Here is a 21,979-nt window from a genome sequence, read left to right on the forward strand (position 1 = left end):
TATCACTTCACTGACAGCTAAATAGCGTGTAGTTTAAATTGAAATGCGTTGTTTATTCTTGTTTTTTGATAGCAATAGAGTTGTTGTAATAATTTGAAAGATTTTTTGTTGCATCCCCTCGTGTTTAAATTCCAATCCAAAAGTCGCATTTCACGAATTTCCAGGCGACAAACATAAGCTTTTTTTGTGGATAGTTAGCATTACTACAGGCGAAAATTTGAAAGGTTTTTATATTTATCTACTATAAATTGTGATTTAATTAATTTAATATTGTATTAAATATATTTATACCCATTTTATGTACCTAAGATTTTAAACCTGCACCGGAAAGGTCAAAGGTAGGTATGTATTTTGCATTTTGATCGAAAAGATTTTTTTTATTCAATGGGGCGGTGCAGATTAAAAAAAACGCAGTTCCCAAAATTAGGAAACATGTTACTTTGGGTTCCGATCAAATACTCCATCCAATAAATGATCAAATCCTTCCAAGTCCTATTCCCGTCCCACACGAAGAAAAAGTAGTAAGTTGCGGTATACCTTTTCCCTAATTTCCTTTAATTTTTTTTATAACATCATAAAATACCAGACCAATGTCCTGTAAATAAACTGAGGATTTCTGAATTGGAGATATTGTGCACAAAATGAAATATTAATCTAATTTGCAATTGTCAAATTCAACTTGTCACCAGAGGATAACTAGCGCCACGAGCATAAAGCGGCAGAAAATAGCATAATGGTCTAATTCTCTACTTGGCAGGCTTAATGCCACGTAAGGTCAATGCCCTTACACGCTAATAAGAAATTTGTTAATGTATTTTACACGGGAACGAGATAATAATGATCCATGGTGTTCAAGAAAGAGTTGCGTAGCTTTTCCATGGCATCATATGGCGGAAATTTCAAGCAAAATTAAACGAAATGATCACAGATGTATTTAAAACCTAACCTAAAATTTTGACGTCGCTATTGGAATAAACGCACAACTTGCGTCTTGCTGTAATCGCACATATCAAAGCGAGATGCATAGTGGGAGTGGGACGGACTTAATAAAATACGTACAAAAATCCAATAGCTTGTTTTACATTATGTTGAAAAGAGATAGCAATATAACAGTTGTTCTGCTTATTAATTGATCCAGCGGACAATAATTAAAAAATGGACTATAGATTTTTGCTAGTCATAAGAATATTTTAAGTGATAGAAATCATTATACATATAAATAATATTTGCGGTTGATTCCTTCAGTTCACAAATGTCGTACTTTTATGTAACTTCAGATAAAGTCCACTTGATGATAAGTTTCCTACAAAGTAATATTTGTGAAGGTAAAAACAAAATTGATAAACACGGGAAAAAAGTAAATCAAAGGAGATTTAGCACAGCCCAATGGTGGTACAATTTGATTTATAAAATTGTGTCTGTAAATAGTAACAGCATTCTTGACTGTTTCGTGTACATAACCTGTCAAAATTATAATAGCGTGCAAAGTCGCAATAACAACACAGCCGAAATGTTCGACAAATGACACACTTACCTTTTGTGTACCTTTCCACCCCGCAGTAATTGCTCCTTCGCCGACGAAGTCAGTTTTTGATGAGCGGATAAGAACGGTGACCTCCAGTACTCGTAATACATAAATGCAGCGCAAACATTTTCCACGTACTTAATTTTGGTTGATAAAGCAAAGTTGATGAATATCCTGGAAGCTCGAGAGAATCCAGCTGCATTTCGCAGTCACACTAACGACGGTGCAATTTGCATTGTTTTCGGTCCGTGTTATTGTAACGACTACCCCTGTGCGAAAAGCATCACACAGCTTTTCACGGTGGCCACGAGCTTACAGAAAAAATGCATCTGAGGGAGGAGGCCTCCGCATTAATGTAAAAATGGTGACGGGTTTAATCCTTTGTCGGTGCGTTTTAGATTGGAGCATTTATTTAGGTCGGTTAGGGTGAATTGTGTAAGAGTGAAATAAATGAAATGGAGTGTAAGTGGTGAAAACCGACACGGTTAGACCGCAATGATAACAAGGTCGACGTGAACGTGAACAATGGCGGTTCACAAACAGAGTAGTCCTTATTACATCGGCATTGTTTCTTTGATAAATGAATGTTTCCACAGACCAAGATAAAACCATCAAAGAAGAAAGGAATAAAAAGTTTTGACGATAAAGTCCTAGATGAACAACAACCGCTAACCGACGGAGGTTTTGCAGATCAAACGGAATTATTCGAGTTATTTTTGGAACAATTTTCAAAGTGGGGCGATGACGGGAAACAAGAGGAACAAAATAAAATTTGCCACGCTTAGTTTAATATAAGTTGATGTGTGTCGATACGGGAAATGAATGAATTCTAGATACACACCTTAAGTCGTTCCTATTCTATCAACGGATCCTCTAGTGTGAAGATAACGACATTTTCGACATGATGACGGGAAACTAAGAGACGAATCGACAAGAAAACTCCAGGGTGAATTTAATCTAGAGACTCGTGTGTTTGTGGATTTTCAAGTAGTGTTTTGGTATTCCTGGTGGATCGGCCCGTCTCATCAAGACAGAGAGGTCGCGTTTGTATCAGGGATAACGAACCTAAGATAAAGTCCTCCTGATAATGGAGACGGGGATTACTTTATAATTCCCTACATAACCCATTTTTGTTTGTGCCACAGTTTTTTAATTTACGCCGGCCTTAGCCAAATCCCGAGCACCACGACCAACTCTTTTGTTGTGATTGAAAATTTATCCAATAAAACCACTCGCTATTATAATCCGGTTTTATTTTTTCCAAAATAAAATACATATAAGTGTAATTTTTAAACTGTTAGGATTTGAACTGGAACCGCGGAATATGGTATTTCCCATCGACTTTCGGTTCGAATTCAATAACATTGTTACAGCAATACTTATGCGTTATATATACATTTAGTTAATTTTTAGAGTTATAATTACACAATATTTAAAATTAATCTTCGCTACATATAAATTTTTATTTAGTTATAGTCGAACGAGGGACAAATTCGAACGCTCGACTCGTACTAATTAACCACCAATTGACCTCGTCGTCAACCTTACAATTTTTTTTTCATCACAGGGATTTATTTCAATATAATGCAACATGAAATTTTGGCAAGATAAATTTTACGACTTAGCGGCAACATTAAAAGTATTGCAAACGGTAGGAACTAATACGGCTAAGGAAAACAAATCGATTTGAAAACTTATCTTGTCAAAAAAATTTCCGTATGCAGGACTTAGATTTGAAATAAGTGCAATATCAAAGTTAAATCTTAAGCGCTAATGTGTTTTCGTTATATGCACATAACACTTCGAGATAGTATTTTTACAGTCCTCCCTAGGATTAAAATAATAAACGTATTTTTAGTTCTTTACAAACAGACTAGCCTTAATTTTGATAATTTTGAAATTATTATAACATATGATATCAATATTCATAATATGGAAAAATTTATTTTTACAATGACATGAACAGTCTGTGCTTACATTATTTAAAAGCTCGATTCGCCTCAATGATTCATCAACATTACAGTTCTCGAGGGAATGAAGCGTTTAAATTTACATTAATCTATGATGCTTACATTTTGGATAAAAGTGGCAACTCCGATGCCAGAAATGATAACGACTAGAAGTATGATTTGATTGTTGGAAACATTCATTAGTTGTAGATATGTACAAGAGTAAATGGTTACATAGTTAACATAGATCAAATGTAAACTTAATATATTTCCAAATTAGTGCCATATGAAACTACTTCATACTTGGAACATAAACGTCAACAAATAAAAAAAAAATAAGAATAAAACAGACAAAGCAATAATGAAAGGAATGTACAAAGCAACAGTAAAATTGATATCACTCACACAGGTGTCTTTGGCTTCCACGAGTATCTATTATTAGCGAAAAGCTGATAGAGGGAACACAATTACCTCGGAGATAATGCGAGTAAAAAACAGCACATCGCGACCAGGGAAAGGTGAGGGAGAAATGCTTTCCGGCTTCCTGCGGCTGTAAAAAAGACATATTAATTAAACTTGTTATTCAACATAAACTACATTTTCCTCTGCTCGGTCGAGAAATTAAAAATTTAATTCTAGCAAAACAACAATATTTATTAAAAAAAAACACGGTTTTAAAATATCTTTCACGATAAAAAAAAAACTATATGTAATGTAAAGTATGTAACAGATCTGTAATAGTGAAAAAAATGCCGCAGTGTGTCTTCATACGAGTGCATTAAAAACAATTGAAGTTGTTTGGCCCCCTTGGCTGTACAAATGTCAACTTTTGGATTTGTGTTTTGATGTTGATGGAGTTTCTAATTGAACACAGATGTAGAATGAATATTGCAGAAAGTGTCGTTTACACTCATGAGATTGCCGCACTCGACTGCAGTTCAACGATCAAATTTTCCATTTATACAAACGTATCGGGTGTTCATTTAAATTTCCTGTCAAAGTTGGCGTTGAAGAGTCGATTGTGAATGCACCACAGATTACGGGTCACGGATCAGCTGTTTATAACCTCACTTTTTGCTTTGTTTGTGTTTTTAATCTGCAGACTGACGAGTTCATCAATCGACTCTTCAACACCAACTCTGACGGGAGATTTTTAACGAAAAATGTTGATTAAATCATAATAATTGAATCGAAGCATTTCAAGGGCACCTTTAAAAAAATGAATAGGAGATGATGTAGACAAAAAAATAAACTGTGTTGTAAGTTTTTTGCTCTTACTTCTTTTACAACTAATAAGCCTAAGCATAATAGCCTGCGTGTAACGAGCGTACAAAAAATTTGGGCTCATGTTTTTTTCGCTATTACAAACGTAAGTCGTTCATTTTAGTTGACATATCTTGATATTTCGTTCAGATACATAATCTCGCTTTGATTATGATTTAAATTTAATTTGAATCATTCATCTAAAGTAAAAACCATCGTATCCCACTAAAAATGCAGGAACTCGAGTTAGTTACTTCTGAAAAGAGCTTCTTCTTGCAAAAGAAGCACTACTAATTTTGTGACGCGTGATATGTAGATATGTTTTAACAGTTGATCAAGCTAGGCCAAGCAATAAGTTAGCGAAAACAAAAGCGAACACTAGACCACCTAACCGCCAAGTTTTGGAACGCACGTTATGTTATGCAGGTGTCCCCAAAAAAAAAGTCCATAAGTCTCTTTTTTATTGGAGGACTTTAATTACATATTTATACACCAAATTATGTACAGTCGCGAGCAATAAATTTTAATCGTCAAGGTCACTCTTTGCCACAATCGAAAATGCTCCATTGTAAAACAGTCGTAATTATCATCTTGTATGATATTAATTGTCTTTTTTTTGTCAATTTTTTGACACTTTATTCACATGGGCATAATCAGGCAGGAAATTTTTTTTAAATTTGTGACAATCTAACCAAATTTTGAAATGACATTGACGACCAAAATTTATTGCTCGCGACAGTAAATGGTTATGAATAGGCTACAAAAGGGCCTAATAAATTCCCGTATAGCCCTAAGGGCTCCAAGGCTTTAAACTGTCAAAAATTTTTTACATAAATGATGCACTTTAAACAAACATTCTTTTTTTTAATTCTCCAACAAACAATATGTGGTTTCTAATTGTGTTTTTCAAATGTCAATTTTGAAATCGTTTGGGCTACTCCTCAGATGATAAATCATCACGCCATCAATTTGTGCCAAATTTTCTAACTCTTTACGTTGCATATTGCAACAGAAGACATACCTATTATTTTTTTGTCTGTCTGGTTCTCAGTTTGAATCTGAATTGTATCATAACATGTAACGAATGTTCAAATAAATTTGGGGTCAAGCAGGCCATGGTTTTCTCTCTCATTTCCAAACGTAGTTGACAAGTCCTTCAAATACGTAACCTGACTTTAATAATTTCTTCATTTGTTGTGATAAATGACAAATTGAAGTTTCTGGTTCAATTTATATTCCTATTTCCCTAACCCTTTCAACGGTTTTTGAAATACGTATTGATGATCGTCCACTTTAACCCTTTTATTTTACATTTCCTGTTTTACGAAATATTTGACAGCTGACAGTTACATACAGAAACAAAAACAAGTACCAAGCCACTTCATCAAAAAAAATTTGAACACACGTTACCTTGTCCTCAGGAGACTTCTGAATTGTAAATCGTGGAAAATCCATTTATTTTTTGGCGACTGTGACCTGTTAATTGTCATTATTAAAATCGTGATTGAGAAAACAACACAATGGAAACCTTTTGAATGTATTGCTTTTATTAACGGTAGGTTCGAAAACAACATTTTGGTAATTAATCAATAAGAACCCACTGACTGAGTAGGCGTTCTAGACTTAACTTGGATTGTTGTTAGTCTTCTGTTAAAGTATTGGATTCTTTGAATACACAAATGAGACGATTTAAATAATCAGCAACGACGACTTGTTATTTGGTTGTTATCGTTGGTGCAGATTCAAAGTGACGTAATCTGTCGGAGGATATTCTTGTTTGCGTTCGCTACTCGACCCGATGCACCCTTGCCAATTTAATAATGCGAGACGAGCTCGTTCAGTTTTGTGGCGGAAAGTGTTGAATTTTTATATTGCGATAAGTGTGGCCGATTGAGGTGTAAAAGCGGCATCAGAAAGCATCACGTCACAGAGCAAGAATTACGAGCCAAGTCGTATTATCCTGCGTTGATAACATTGTCCTGGCGACGACGAACACGTGTGTTGATAGTATCGCTCGAGTATAAGGATGTCGTCCTTTCCCCCCTTTTAGATCCTCGTGCATGTCGTAAATTTTGAAGAAAGTGGATGGTGCAGTGCAGGAAATTTATTTATGAATACTTTTGGCCCGGTTCCAATAAAACATGTTTCTGTGAATTCCGTCCTCATTCGGCGAGATCAATAATCTGATCATGAAATTATAAAATACGGCGGAAAAATTCATACCTTGCACCCGGTCGGCCCTGGAGCCGGCTGGAGCGACGGTGCCGCGGCTCTCCAGCACGGAGGCTCTCTGGGGCCGCTCGCCTTCGACGCTCTCTTCGTTACTGCGGGAGTAGACGCTCTCGATGGAGGCGACGCACTTGAGCTTCATGTCGCCGCGCTTGAAGTGCTTGCGCTGGACGACGAACTCGAGGCCGAGGATGGTGGTCTCGAGGCCCTCGCGGCCGGTTATTATCTTCTTCTGGGGGACGAGGAACTTGGGGTCGGCGGGCTCTCCGTTGATCATCCATTTCAGATTGGCGGCAGGTTTCGACCGACCCGAAGTGCAATTCACGCGGACCGTATCGCCGACCTGATAGCGAGGACGGCCACCTGATATTCGGGGACCCTCTTCTGGTAATGCTGCGAACAGAAAAGAACGCCTTAATGGTAAGGACCACGACCCGATAGTTTTAATAAAGTTTCCCCCGGCCGGTTCCCTCGACGGAAATGTGCCCGGAATGGTTTACTTTTTCTCACTAGTTGGCTATTTTAAAAGTAAATTTATTGCTCTACCTAATATAAAACAGACTTTTAGCGCGAATTTCGCAGAGAAATTTCCTCGTTTTACCTTATCTAGGTCAGGCAAGGGTTTATGTATAAAAATATATTTAAACAACGCTTTCTCCCAGCGACGTTAAAACTCTTAATATGTATGAATGCAAACGAGCGCAAAATTGGTGCCTTACCAATTACCTATTAAAAAATAAAAAATCTACAAGTGGATGAACGAGATGCACTTGCTTCTTGCTAGCTCGAAAATGAAATTTTCTAAAAAAAAAAGTATCAAGCTGAGCTGTTTTGTTTTTCTCAAAGCAATTTGTGCCCAACTTTATTTTTCTCTTAAGTCGTTCCGCCGAATGTGATGTTAACTTTTTTTACTACTAAATACACCAACGTTTTAGTAACAAGTCTAATCGTTGACTGCGCTACGCTAATTGGCTTGTTGACATTTACATAATGTAACTAGTTCATTGTTAAGTTTGCTATGTCTGCACAGAACAATTACTTGTACAACGCATCATACAAATATCTCCGAGGCATTTGGAGCAACTAGTTGTTCTTAGCAATAAGAATACATATGATTTTCAAGTGCCATGTCACAATCTTCTATAAATGAAGGTACTTAAATCCCACACGTTCACAATTAGCCGCTTAAACAGCAAACTATTCATTGCTTTTCATATGCATACCGTGAGTTTTTTATTTTACTGAACATAAGATTCATGGATCTGTAAGTTTGGTTGCCTATTTCAAATGAATTGACTTCTCCATTTTAGAACTAAACATAGCCATTTTACGTTGTATGTTCAGCGAAATAAAAAACGCAGTGTATGTAAATATAAAATTAAAATCGTAATTACAGACTTATTGTAAGAAATCTACAATTTAAAAAACTTGGGTTTGCAAATGAGAATGGACGTAAATTAACAAACCTAAAAAATTCTGATCTAGTATTCACACAAGAGTACGAGCCTAACATATATGCAACCCAAATTACATTATAGGCATCATGGTTTTTGTAATGTAAATGTAATTTGGGTTGCATGTTACGCTCTTACAACTCTTGTGTGAATAACCCTTGTACCTATTACTATAAAATAACTACAAAATTATAAAAGCCCATTATTTACCGGAAAAAATTAAGTATTTTTTTAAGAATCTACTTAAATTCTGCATTATATTGTGCAGGCAAAGGGTGCTTAAATAAATTTAACAGAAACGCTGAGAATGCGGCAACGTGTTAGACCGATCTATAGAAATAATTTATTTCAGTCAACTATAAAATGGTGAATTGTGTAAATGCCAGAACCTTATGCGACGTCCCTGCTATTATATTCACCCAAATACATCAGAAATGCGAAATTGAAAAATACACTTTATGAACCTTTGTGATAAGAGCAACATTCGAGGAAAATTTCAGGCTGCTAACCAAGACCGATACCTACACAATTTTAATCAATCTACCCAGTAATGGCGTAAATCAATTAGTGAAGTAGTTTTTCGGACACTTGTTCGACTAGTTCAATTTACGAAACCATTCCCGCAAAGTTTAAAGAAATTATATGATATCTGCATATTTATTGTTAGACATTCGTGCTGATAATATCGTTTGAGCAGAGCTGACGCTTCAACCCACCAACCCAGCCTTAATAAACATTTTCCAGTAAAAGCATGACACAAGGCGGGGACAAGGAATTGGTGAATACATGTCACTGACGACATTTTAATAACATCCCTAGTATCGACTAGACTTTATTAAAAATAAATTAACCACATACGCAGGAAACAATGTTGAATAAATTTCACAAATTCATGGTTTGACAGGTACGGCGTACATTTTTGGCTCTATTGTTCCGGATTATTTAGTAAAACATAAATGACAATGTCACATTGTAACCCCCTATTTTCGTTCAACTTTCTTTAATATCAGCAAAAATGAAAGTTGCTTTCTCGTGATGTGGCGAGATTTTGGCGCAAATAACGATTCGTCAAGCTGACAACATGAAGAGTGTATTTATTACCGACTGGCAACGTTAATTATCATTATTTATTTGCCCACAACAATTAATTAATGCATAACCTATCTTTTACACAGTAAAAGCTTTATCATACTATTGCACTCAATGTCCTTTCAAGGTGCAAATACTGCAAATATTAGAAAAAAACTGGAACGTTGGGAGTTGGCTGCGGTTTACTTAACTTACAGTTAACATAACCTAAAATGAAACCTACTTACGATTATGATCACAACGCCTTAAACAGACACACGTGACACGTTCATAGTTGCAATCCAAACGTTTCATTTCTACACACGTTATTTTTCGAAATAAATAAAATACACAATAATTCATTTTTTACTCATTTCTTCTATTGGGTGATTTAAAATGATTATGGATAAATATAAATATGGCAACTATGTATGAAAATTTATTTGGGTGGGGTAGAGTTGACATTTACATGACATTATATAGGCATCGATTTTTTTATACCATTGCACATTGACTTAACAATTTTCAAAATTGCCCGACTATGAACTGTCAAAGAAATGTTAATTAACTCTATCCTACCTACAGAGTTGTCACATAAATTTTCATACAATATTTTCAATCACCCAATATTATTGACTCATTTCTTTCTTGTTGTTTTAAACTATCCTTGGTTATACAGGGTATTTCACGAGTGATGATAATGAGCTCGACGAATTTGAAAATGCAACCCACAATACATTTGGAAAGCAAACTTGGAAATATCCAGGTTTGCTTTTGTATTGTGGGTTGCATTTTCGATTCCTTCAGGCTCATAATCATTCGTGAACTACCCTGTATAACTGCTTTGCAATCATTTTATTTCCATAAAATGTTGGCTGTTGTCCTTTTTAAATGTTTACGTTTTAATAAACATATCTTTCGTATTATCTTTCGTGTAGGTACTACCTGTTGGTCTATCTGATCACGTCATATTATCATTGATCTTAGGACTGTTCATTGTCAGTATAAAGTCTCCTCGTAATGTGAAACTTTTTAGCTAGAAACAAAGTTTGAAACTGAGTTAGCGTGAGGGCGTTTTATGAATTCCTCTACACAAAGTACACAACTACTTCTCCTAATATTTTTTTCTTGTAAGTAAACAAACAACTATCAAGAGCAGCTGCTTGAAGTTAGTCATGATTGGTGTTAATAAGAACATACAGATTGCGTCAGTGGGCAAAAAATGTCAGTCATTTCCTGCGAAGCTAAAGAAAATGAAACGAAAACTAGAGGGAAATACTAACTTTCGTTTGAAACTTGTTGAATAAATAGAAGCACACCACGTAATTACGAAAAGATATTTTGGATAAATTGTTTGGAGAATAAATTTAAAACTGAAGTTGTTGGAGTTATGAGATAATTAAAAAGCATTACACATTGAAAGTTTGTATTTTGCAGCTAACTGACAATGACATTTTACGTGTAAAGAAATAGAAACATGCTTCTGGTTCGTTTTTTCGGCACGTGTTACAGCCAAAAACACAACAATTTGTTTTATCCATCTTATTGTTAATCATTTTTAAATTATAAATTTCAATTACCGTCGTTTTACAACACAAACATTTGAATAGCCACCGGCTTGAGTATGTCTTATAATTAGTTCATTCAATTCGCACCAGATGTCTCACTGATAGCTGTAATCGCCAAAAATAATGAACTACGAAGGGTTTTAGAAATGCCAACGTTAATCAAAAATTTAGAATTCCAACATTCGATTGCAACATTTTTTCCTTTCTTTAAATTATGTATATACTTTGGCGTATAATAACTCCACAGGGAAGACGATACCATTTTTAACGTAACACCAGGTATATAAAACATTATGACTGCGAGAACATGAATTTATATCGCAAGTTGCTTTCATTATTTGAAAATTCTCAGTGAGGTGCGGATACGAGGTTGTTTGATGTTACGTAAGTACGTATTCTGTACGTACCATAAAATAAAAAGTAATCGTAAAATAAATTCATTTATTACAAAGTATGGATGCATAGGTATAAAAGTGAGCTTTCTAGCTCGACAGATATGGAAGAGTAATGTGGCAGACCATTACCTTGGTTAAATTACCGGAGTTTTCGTATTGGCGTGAAAATCATTGAAATCGATAGCCTAACCTAATTATTAATACACGCAACCGTCAAACTCCAATATAGTCGGTAATGATGATTGACACAATCGACTTGTTTGAACATGTTTCGATGGAGATTAACAAATTAGTGGAAGGAGTGTTATGCGAGTGGTGGCAGAGCAAAGGCGTATGAATAAGAGTGTATAACGGGAGTACAGCCGTATCTTACCGTAAAGTGTATATACCATTTAGCTTTAAACTCCCTTAATATTAAGTAACACAGAATGGGCCGAACATTAGGAAGCAATGATTTATAAGCGGAAGAGTGGCGCTTGCCGCGGGAAGTAGATCGATAGGTTTTGCGATTAAAAAAAAAAGGAGAGAATTTGGGGTAAGGATCGATTATGCCGGTAATGACTACCTAGGTATGGAGTTTGCATGCTGCGATTTGCAATGCAATTACTCGACGAAATTGGAATAGGTGAGCCGGTTTTGAGATCGATGTTTTGCCTATCAGATTCGCAATAACCACCCCAAGTTCAGAGTCTGAATAGAGAGGAGTTCAAAAACAATGACCACTTTATAAATGTGTTCAACAATGAAGTAAATTTTAGGAGTCGGATCCCCAAAAACTTCCCGGATTCCTACATCGGAGGCCATTAAAAGAATTTCTGAGAAAGTCGAAATGACATTGTTTCTCTCCTTTATTTAATCTTCCAGTATAAAGATACAGCGAGGCGGGCGGTTGGAAGTTTACGCGCCGAGCTCTCTCACTTATTCAACTTCTCTTCCAAAGATAAAAGTTAGATAACGGAAACAACGGATAAGAAGAAGTAAGGCAGGTAAAAAAACCACAGAGATTGAATTGCGGATGAACCATCCTTTTAGAATAATTGAATAATCCGATGTAGGAAAAAGCGCAAAGTCGGAGCCAAAACGTTTGATTTCTTAGCGAACCGTCCCGCCTCCTAAACTCCACTTAACAACACAGGGGATTTATTGTTTTTCTTCTCGCTCCCTTTTAATAATCCCCTAACAAGATGGAAGACGTGCGCACCAAACTCCCTGGCGTAAATTCGACTTGCCCGCCTCGATATAACAGATAAAATTTGGATAAGCATTAGGTCGCTACCTAAAATAGCATAAGTTTAAGGTTATCGAAGAGAGCAAATGGAGCATGTAAGGTGTAGACAGTGAAGTATTGTTCGCCGCCACCTTATCGTCGAATCAATATGTTGTTTCTCGAAAAACGGAACGCTGTCGCAATGCAACCCTTGTATTTTTTTTCTGCCGCCAACATATCTGCCGGTATTAATATTTAACGATCTGACTCGGAAAAGGGACACGATCTTCTAAATATTTCATTAGAATCTCTGAAATGCCGTGATTTTCAATGTTGCCCAGCTTCTCATACAATAAAGACATCAAGATCATTCCGTAAAACAGGAAACTGCTCAAAATTGATGTACGCTCCCTTCTCTACCAGCTATCATTTGCTCTAAAAAATCCATTTCAAGGATTAGGCGTTTCGACTTGCTTTTTCCCAATTTTCTAACAGAAACAAGCCGAACATGCTACTCACAAATAAAAGAGCAACCTGTTTCATTTTTAATCGAAAGTCAAAGTGGTTTCTTGTGACGGTTTCCCTTTTTTGCCGATATTCCCAAATTAAAATAGAATACTTAAACACAGTTCCTTGTTAGAAAACAATTTCCCTCCAAGCCATAACATGTATCTCAAGAAATGCAGATTTGTTCCTTGCTAACATCTTCAAACAGTTGACAAGTTTCACGTGAATTCCTTCATTCCAAAGGAGTCTTAAATTTTCTGTGGCTCTTGTCTATTTAAATTGTTTCTAACAATTTCAATCGGTTGAAATTAGCACACTGTTAGAAACTAACATTTGCCTGACTTTATATATTTCTACTTGCAAATTATTTTGGAAAGAATTTCCCTTCGCTGAAGTTCCGATAGTAAACTTTAACAAGATGTCTTTCTTAGACTTTTCAATTAAGGAAACATTACAAATTCTTACATCTGAAGAAATAAAATAGGTATAAATGACCACATAAAATTGTTTAACGTTCCTTTTCACAGTTAAACTCAACTGCTCTGATACAAAAAGTTAATTCGATGCATTAGCAGTGATGTTTCATTGATCATTAGAGAACATTAAATTTTTTCTTTTCCAAAAACCAACACTCAGTTCTTTTCAAAGAAATAAAAATTACGAAAACTTCACAATATGGTATTGAATTTGTGATTACATTAGACGTGAAAGGGTACATTTTTCTATTCCTATAAATAGAAGATTAAAAGGGGTGAGAACGGTTAACCGGGAAACATTTAATATTATGGTTACTGTTTCGCCTCCTTGTGCCTTTAATAACAGATCCTTTGTGATACATTATTGGAAAACTATTCAGATACTGCGCCAGTGGCTTTTCAAAATCTATTTAAAGAGAAAAACAAAATTAAAAAAAACAGTGTATTGTGTTTGTAATTGAAACAAAAGAAACCACAGAAAGTGGATTTGAAAAGTACTCAAACCCAACTTGTTATTTCAGATTTTTTTTTCAATTTTAGCATATTTGGAAAAATATTTTTCAAAATATACCAACAAGAAAATTAATGGATGATGACCTTCTGATCGGAATTTTTATGAAGGCAACAGTATAATTAAATATTCCCCTCTAAGCTTCTAGAATTGAGCTTTCGTTGAAATTTTACACAAATAAATTCGTATTTGTATTTCATTAATTCGCTATATTTGGCGCTGAAAGTAAAAAACAAACACAAAAAATTAATACAAATTGTGGGAAAGCCTTAAAGTTCAGGAGGAAAAAATAAATAAAAGAAATACCATTATGGTGACAGAAAACAGCACTCTGAAGCAAAAAGCATAAAAACTGCGAACTCATTGTGGTACATAAAACACAATTAACTGATGAAAAAAAATATATTTAATGGAAGAGAAAAAGGACGATATAAGAATGTGCGAACAATATAAGACCGACGTCGATGTCATAATTGGTTCCATTTAGTGACACAGAAACGTTATCAGATAAATAAGATCTACTACTGCGACCTGTGTTAATTTTCCGGCGAATCCTTCTACAAATAATTTTCATTAGCATTTAAGTGGTTAATTTGAAAAAATGTTCCGACTGCCTCGCTGGATCATATTTGCCATAAAATAAACCGACACTCTGGATATTACCATTTAGAAAGCTCTCGTACAGGCTTTAGTATCTAATTAACTGTACTTTCCTCTCCATTTAAAGTTTCAAAATCGTAAAAATTAAAAGGATTTGAATTTTTCACTCTCCTAGATCAAAGACTTTTAAATAAAAGATTTAACACGGTTAGACGAAACCAGCTCATTTAATAAGTTATTTAAATACAGAACAGCCATAATGAACTATTTGAATGTCAAATTGTTCGCGATGCCATAAATTCACACTAAAATCGCTTCGTTTGCAAAAATTATCCTTTTCGCAGTGTAAGAAACCGTTTCAGCGTGAATACGCATTCATTTGAAGACGTGATCAGAGTTTAGCTTTTATCTTTATGAAGCTATAACTATCCAACAAGGGTTAAGCCTACCAAACGTCTCCAGAGCTTAATGATTATGAAGAAAATCAGATAGGGTGGTGGATTTAAGCAAGAAAAAACTATAAATTATAAAACCGGTTTCGGCTTCCTTTCACTGTACAGGCGTAAAATAATTTGGTCGTTTTGAGGGTAGTTAAATTATAGAGGATCTTTACAAACTTCACCATTGACTCTGACACGTACAGTGTGGGACTGAATTAATGACATGGCAACAGTTTACAAGCTTCTATAACTAAATAGAAACCTCACACACGTCAAAACAAGATTAAATACTAAATGAACCCTCAAAATTTATTGCCTTTATTATGAGCAACACACACACGGGCTTGTGTTATTTAGGTAGTGAAAATATTTGTTCAAAGTGAACTGTCGTACCTGCCTTTGAGTGAAATATTAAAATGTCTGTTATTAGTGAAATGTCCAAAAATAAATATCAAATGAAAATCTATTTCATTTCTGCCAAGTCTCTGCAAAGAAAGCTTTCAAGTACATTTACGTATATTAAATGTAGCACTAAACTGAGAAGCTTTATTTGAAAATGCGCTTGACTTGACTCAGCTTGACGTGTTGTCCTTAATCCTCCGTTTCTTCGCCGCTTTCGTTGTCATAGCGACATTGTATCAAATAAAACAAAAAACCTCAGACTTTGATAACTAAGATCCCACACATTCCGTTTTTAATACATATTCTGGAAGATACGAAAATTTCATAAAGCGTAAAGATTAACTTGATTTGCCCGGCGCCTCCACCATTTTGCATCATTGACGCCGTCACACCTACTCCGCAGCGCATTTTATTATCGAATAGATTTAACCCTTTTGTCACAACCCTACTTCTCTGCGCAGTGTAACCTTTATCTTCCACTCAAACTTCAATATTTAATCGTACCTTTGTATAAATAATGAGAATATAAAAAATTTATTCCAGCGAACATACCAGTCCGTTGTTGGCAGTCGAACGTTGGGTTTACTAACCTCGCTGATATAAAAACTGTTCTAAAATTAAACGCTTTGAAAGGTTCACGTTTTTGGATATTCAATTTTAACTCGATGCTTTCTCCTGCACCGTAACATCTCTTGGGTACAACCTGGAAGTCTTTTTCAAACAAAATTGTAATCAGCACTTTTAGTACGAAGCCGCGGAAGAGTAAAAACGTTTTGCACGGTGAGCGTAAACAAACGGTCGTAAACGGATTAAGAATTGCACAAAAAGTGAATTTGTGATTCACAGATTTAAAACCAACAAAAATTTGTTCCACTCGGAAGACTAAATCGTACACAGACATCTAAAAGAAATAAAAATTCGTAATTTAAATCCCGACAGTAACGGATAGATTAATTTTTGTTGCTTTAAGTAACCAATCAATAGGGATTTCTTATTATAATAGAAATGTCAAGAAATGTTTTCGTGTTGCTGTTTTGTATGCAAAAAATGTAAAAACATGTTCAAAAGATGTTTTGATTAAAGGAGCATTTTAAAGATGAAAACCATTTATTGGTCAGAAATTTTTCTTAACTTTAAATGAGTCTGATCTTAAGAATTTTCAAATTTCAAACTTTCAGTTAGAAAACCTTCTACAAAGACTGCTCTAAAAGACGGACATCGAAACGACATGTGACTGGATTTAAAGAAGAAATTTTGAACAAGATGGATTGTTCTCAAAGAAGGAATCATCGTCGTTTTTTTTTTTAACCAGCTCTTGGTAGTTTCGACAGCAGCGTGTCTCACGTAGTTTAATTTAAAAAGGACTTCATTTTATAACATGTTTTCTACCTGATCTACCTAATATTTGAACTGTCCAGTGGCTATTGCTTGTCTGCCTTAGCAGAGCACGCACATAACAGGGTAATTATAAATGATTGTCCCATCGCAGTTGGCGTTGAAAACCCACACAAATTTTGGATGTGCCGCCTGCTTCGCAACGTTAGACAAACTAGTAGACAGATTTCCACTACCGCCAGTAGCGCCACCTACCGGCGATGCTAGTCACTCATGTTATCAAGCTTGCGACACATTCAATTTAGCCACCAACGCCTACTACGATGGTACAATCATTTATAATGACCCCCCACTTCATAATTTAGTTATAAATATTAACAAATTCTACCAACACAAGAAGATAGTTCTTTTGACTTCGCAGATATAATTTAATTTTTAATTTTGGAATGTTATCTATTTGCTATTTAAATAGAGTAGCTAACAGAGTAACTAATAATGCAATTGCTACGCAATTGTCTTTTAATCTTACTTTATTACCTTTTTAAAATATAACGATGAACAGTAAAGTATTATAAGTTCTTATGTCAAAGTACTTCTTTTATTATTTTGTGAACAAAGAGTAGCACTAGAAATATCCCCAATTACTAACAGAATTCTATATTATAAAGCTGTACAATTTTGAAGAATCTAGGTGAAGCTTAAAGACAAGACAATGTTCATTAGTCCAGTAGTTGTCTATTTTTTCCTTGAACTTAACTTTTTCTAATTATCTTAAGCAATCTAATTCAGGGTATTTCACGAGTGATCATGACTCCGACGGAATTGAAAATGCAACCCACAATACACTTCGAAGGTAATGCTGGATATTTATCGCGTCCATATCCAGCTTTACGTTCCAAATGTATTGTGGGTTGCATTTTTAATTCCGTCGGGCTCATCATCACTCGTAGATGTTACAAATATTTGATTAAATTAAAAGGGTATACAATGTGAAATGAAAATATTTTTAATAAAGATATAGTTTTCTGAAGTGAACATTTGAGAATCGACTTGACAGCCTCGCTAGTGGTTAGTGTTTTGTGTTATTTTTTTCACAGCACTCGACATATTAAACTTCCCCGGTTGTATTCTGTTGAAGGTGAAAAAGTGTGTCGAGGTCCGTGCAAATAATAGAACCTATCGGTTTTTCAAAACGAAATGTCAGTGTGTACGTCCGTTAAATTTTCCACCCCTAGCGAGAGCGATTATTTAAAAAGCGCCCCATCACCATATGGTCTCGATGATAGGAAATTGTTCCGCTGTTTTAGCCAACATCGATCGCAATAAAATTAGCGTCAAATGTCGCGTTTTATAGGGGAAGTTATTAATCGTAGATAGGTAATCTATTCGGACTGTGACTAGGTCGGTGTGTAATAAAGTGAGCCGGTATGGCGATTTCGGATGGACAGGCTCGTGACATCCTCTAGGTCATGATGTGATATAGGAAGAAGGAGAAGAGCGTTCCGTTTTAATAAATTTGGGGCTTCGTTGTCGCCGTGGCGGCGGCGTTCGCCAGCTGTGCTGCATAATTTTCGCGAGAGGCTTTTATTGTAACGAGGCACCTATTTGGTATTTATAAATAATTAAGTGCGGCGCTCCCTAAAGTTTGGCGAAGTATGACAGATGACGAAAGGGCTGAGCGCACACGTTAGTCAAGTCCCGACATTAATAAGGGAACATAGCCTTGAGCTGCGTGAATAATGGCCCCGTCCTGGCAGGAGAGCATGAACCAACCAGACAGGATTATGCCAGATTAACATAAGACACAGCTCAGCTTAGCGTTGTTTTGGCAGTGAGTAATTACGGGACGGTTTTTCATCCGGATCGGATTTTTTTAAATTGCATCCTCGACTCCCTCTCGTTTTAAATGAAAATGTAATGACTGACACACGACACTTACGGCCAAGAATTTTCATCGATATATTCCTATCTTGTCCCATCGATATCTACTTAATCTATAAAATGAATAAAGGAAACTACAGCCCTGACAAAAGAACTACATAATGAACAAAGATTCAGATTCTAATCTACATTTTTGGAAATTTTTTGAATATGTATTTTGTTTAGTCAGTCATAATAAATCTCAAAAAAGGAACATCAAAGAAATTTAGGATATTCGATGTTAAGACTAGAACATGAAGAAATTCACTGCTCTCAAGTCATGTATTATCCTAATTTTCTTATTGGATACAATATTTCTTTGTAAACAGCACTGTGTAACAAATTTATTATTTTTGTGCCTGTATTACTTCCTACTTATCTGCGAGTATGATGTAATTGACTACCTAGAAGCATAAACTAGGGTGTGTGGCCAAGTGCCAAGCACACTCGCTTGCTACCGTGGAGGTAGAGGGTTCGAATCCCGTTACCGCTTACTCTTGCTAGGACTTTTTTTCTAAGGTTTTCTTAAACGTAAGCCTTGTGCCTGTGTCTCAGCCTAGAAATAAATAACGGAGCAATGTAGTCTACACGGAACACCCCCCAAACTGGGTCCTGTTAAGGGAAACGACATGTGTCATCGGAGTCGGATCCTGGATTGAGTAAGTCAACGATCTGCAAAGCCGGTAGGGAAGTTTTGGTTTACTTTATCTGAAAGCCCTAGGTACTATTGTTATCGTTGCGATTGATTTCTTCTGTTGCGCAACGCATTTATTATTAAATTTCTCTCCAGTGAAAATATTAGACCCGCCAAAGTTCTTACAAAGCTTCACCACATTTGGAAAGTAAAGTTTATTATCCAGGAACAAAAGTGAACTTTAAATTTCCTCATTGCCTCCCTTTACACATTGCATCAACTCCTGTTTAGATCCAAATCATCGAAGTTTCATCACTAAGTGATGAAAAGTTATGTCGGGATGATCTGCACATGTATTAGGAAATTTGCTGTTCCTAGTCCCCAGAAGTGTCAATATTGTCAGTACCCTACTAAATGAACAAAGAACCGCCCCAATACAATCTTTGTTAACCTTCAACTCTTCTCCTATTTGGAAAGCGCAAATTGGAGAATTGCCAAGTAGTTTTTCCTTTCTTCTGTTCGTCTTCAATCGAGTCTACCTTGGAAAAAAAACACTTTTTTATCATTGCGTAGGATGCTACAAACAATCCCCAGGGCATCCAACGCATTGTTAATCTTCACGCCATATTTTTTTTGGTTTCACAGTGCAAGCATTGGAATTACCAAATGAATTACATTATATGAAATTTAATGGCAGTGAATGAATTTATCATTTCTCTCCCAGTTGAGCAAAAGAAGTTTAATTAAATTTGATGCAAAGAAGTATTTAATATATCGGTGTATCGACGTATTGGAAATACCGTCAGTTAAAATTTCACATTGCCCAGCTTTAGCCTCCGTTATCTTGATTTGCCCTTGAAGTGATGATTATATGGAAATAATAGTTCCAGAACGGGGCCGTTCCCGTTATAAATGTGCTTTCACTATAATGCCGGAACGTTTTAACCCTTTTAAAGAGAAATTAGACAGAATGAGAGCAATTATTCACAGAACAAACAAATTTGTTCTCAATTTAGGCCGCAGCGGTGCGTCAAAATGATGCCCCTCTTTCGGGCTTAGCGGAACGAATATTTAAATTGACGCAATGTCTTTAACGAGTACATTTTATAGATAAAATATAAACGTAAAGGGTTGTGTGAAAATTAATTAATTTGAATAACTAAGTTCGTGTTTGTGTAGATAGAGAGCGACCGTTTCCAAAAACTCGTATACAACTTCAATAATTTTAGCATACTGACGACAAAATAATTCCGCCTTTACTGTATGCCATTTGAACAGTTGTAACATGTTGTGGAGCACCAGTATGCATATACAAAAAAAAAACAATTATTTGAAAAAACACAGCGACACTGCAAATGCTGATACAAAATAAAAATGAAACAATATCCGGATTACCACGGCTACAGTAAATGTTGGGGATGGATTAAACCGAGTTGCATGAATGTACAGGTGTCGTTATTAAAACAAAGGTGAATGTTTTTGTTTTCAAATTCGCCGTTCCATTTATAAACTGTAAAACAATAAGTATTGTTGGACCGTTGCATGCAGCGAAATTAACGAAAAATAGAAATTCTAATCGAGTCGAAATCTCATTTCGAATTGTTACATAGGTAAATGATTTTTCCACTACAATAAGATAATGGTACGAAACCATTAATTTCTTCCCGAAATGGCGGCATAATTGTATTAGTCAAATTTGCTTTTGTTTAATTTTTTTTAACACATGTAATTCCGAACTCGACAATAAATAATACAATGCCATAAATACACATAATATACTTTGATGATTCAATTTTGACCCCTAACAATAATATGATGTTTTCGTTGCATTTCCAAGGTAACCAAAGCTAAAAACATGTTCGGGGCGTTTTCACTTCATCTCCACCATAACAAAAAATATTAATAAACACAGTGGGAACACTTACCTCGTAAAAATGATGTGAAATAGTGTGGCCCAGGTCTTAAATACTTTTTTATGGCGGTACTTTTTTAAGACGAAGTTGGTGTCTTCCTGTAGCAAAAGGAATTTCACCCAAATTTAACCAACATACGTTAGCACATAGAAGGCGTTTTTGTGGTGTTTACCCACAACTAAATTCCTTCTTTTTTTGATATTTTAAATCATTATGATTATTAAAAACGATTTCCACTGTAAAGCACACAGGATGTAAAGACACAACCTGGAAAATTTACACAAAATAGTAATAAAGGTAATAAAAAGCCGTCTCTTCGTAAATGAAATGAAAGAATGTTGAGCTTTATCACATTATGATAAAGTTTTGTTTAATGTGTTTTCCAAGAATAAAAAAAAACACTTTTTTCAAAAAATTGTCAACGTGGATACGTTCCTATTTGTAGGTGCGTATTAAAAAAAAGAGGTGTAATTTCATTTAATGAAGATGCACGTTATTTATACAATGTATTTTTATTATTTATGCAAATTAGAGACAATACAAGTGGTCAAAAAGAAAACAAATCAAGAGTGCTAGCTCATCT

At 35.3% G+C, this 21,979-nt stretch overlaps 1 protein-coding gene across 1 annotated transcript in view; it reads right to left on the bottom strand.

Annotated features, from left to right (window-relative positions):
- Nucleotides 1-2,761: 2,761 nt before the first annotated feature.
- LOC138132955 (cell adhesion molecule 2-like) overlaps nucleotides 2,762-21,979 on the bottom strand; it is a 199,196-nt gene continuing 179,978 nt past the window's right edge. Inside the window, exons 5-6 of the mRNA XM_069050702.1 lie at nucleotides 6,961-7,359; nucleotides 2,762-4,024 (exon numbers count right to left, since the gene is read on the bottom strand). Of these exons, the coding sequence (XP_068906803.1) occupies nucleotides 3,942-4,024; nucleotides 6,961-7,359 (482 nt within the window). The 3' untranslated portion in view covers nucleotides 2,762-3,941. The remainder of the gene's footprint in view (nucleotides 4,025-6,960; nucleotides 7,360-21,979) is intronic.

This window comes from Tenebrio molitor, chromosome 6, assembly GCF_963966145.1.
Source record: "Tenebrio molitor chromosome 6, icTenMoli1.1, whole genome shotgun sequence".
Classification (NCBI taxonomy): domain Eukaryota; kingdom Metazoa; phylum Arthropoda; class Insecta; order Coleoptera; family Tenebrionidae; genus Tenebrio; species Tenebrio molitor.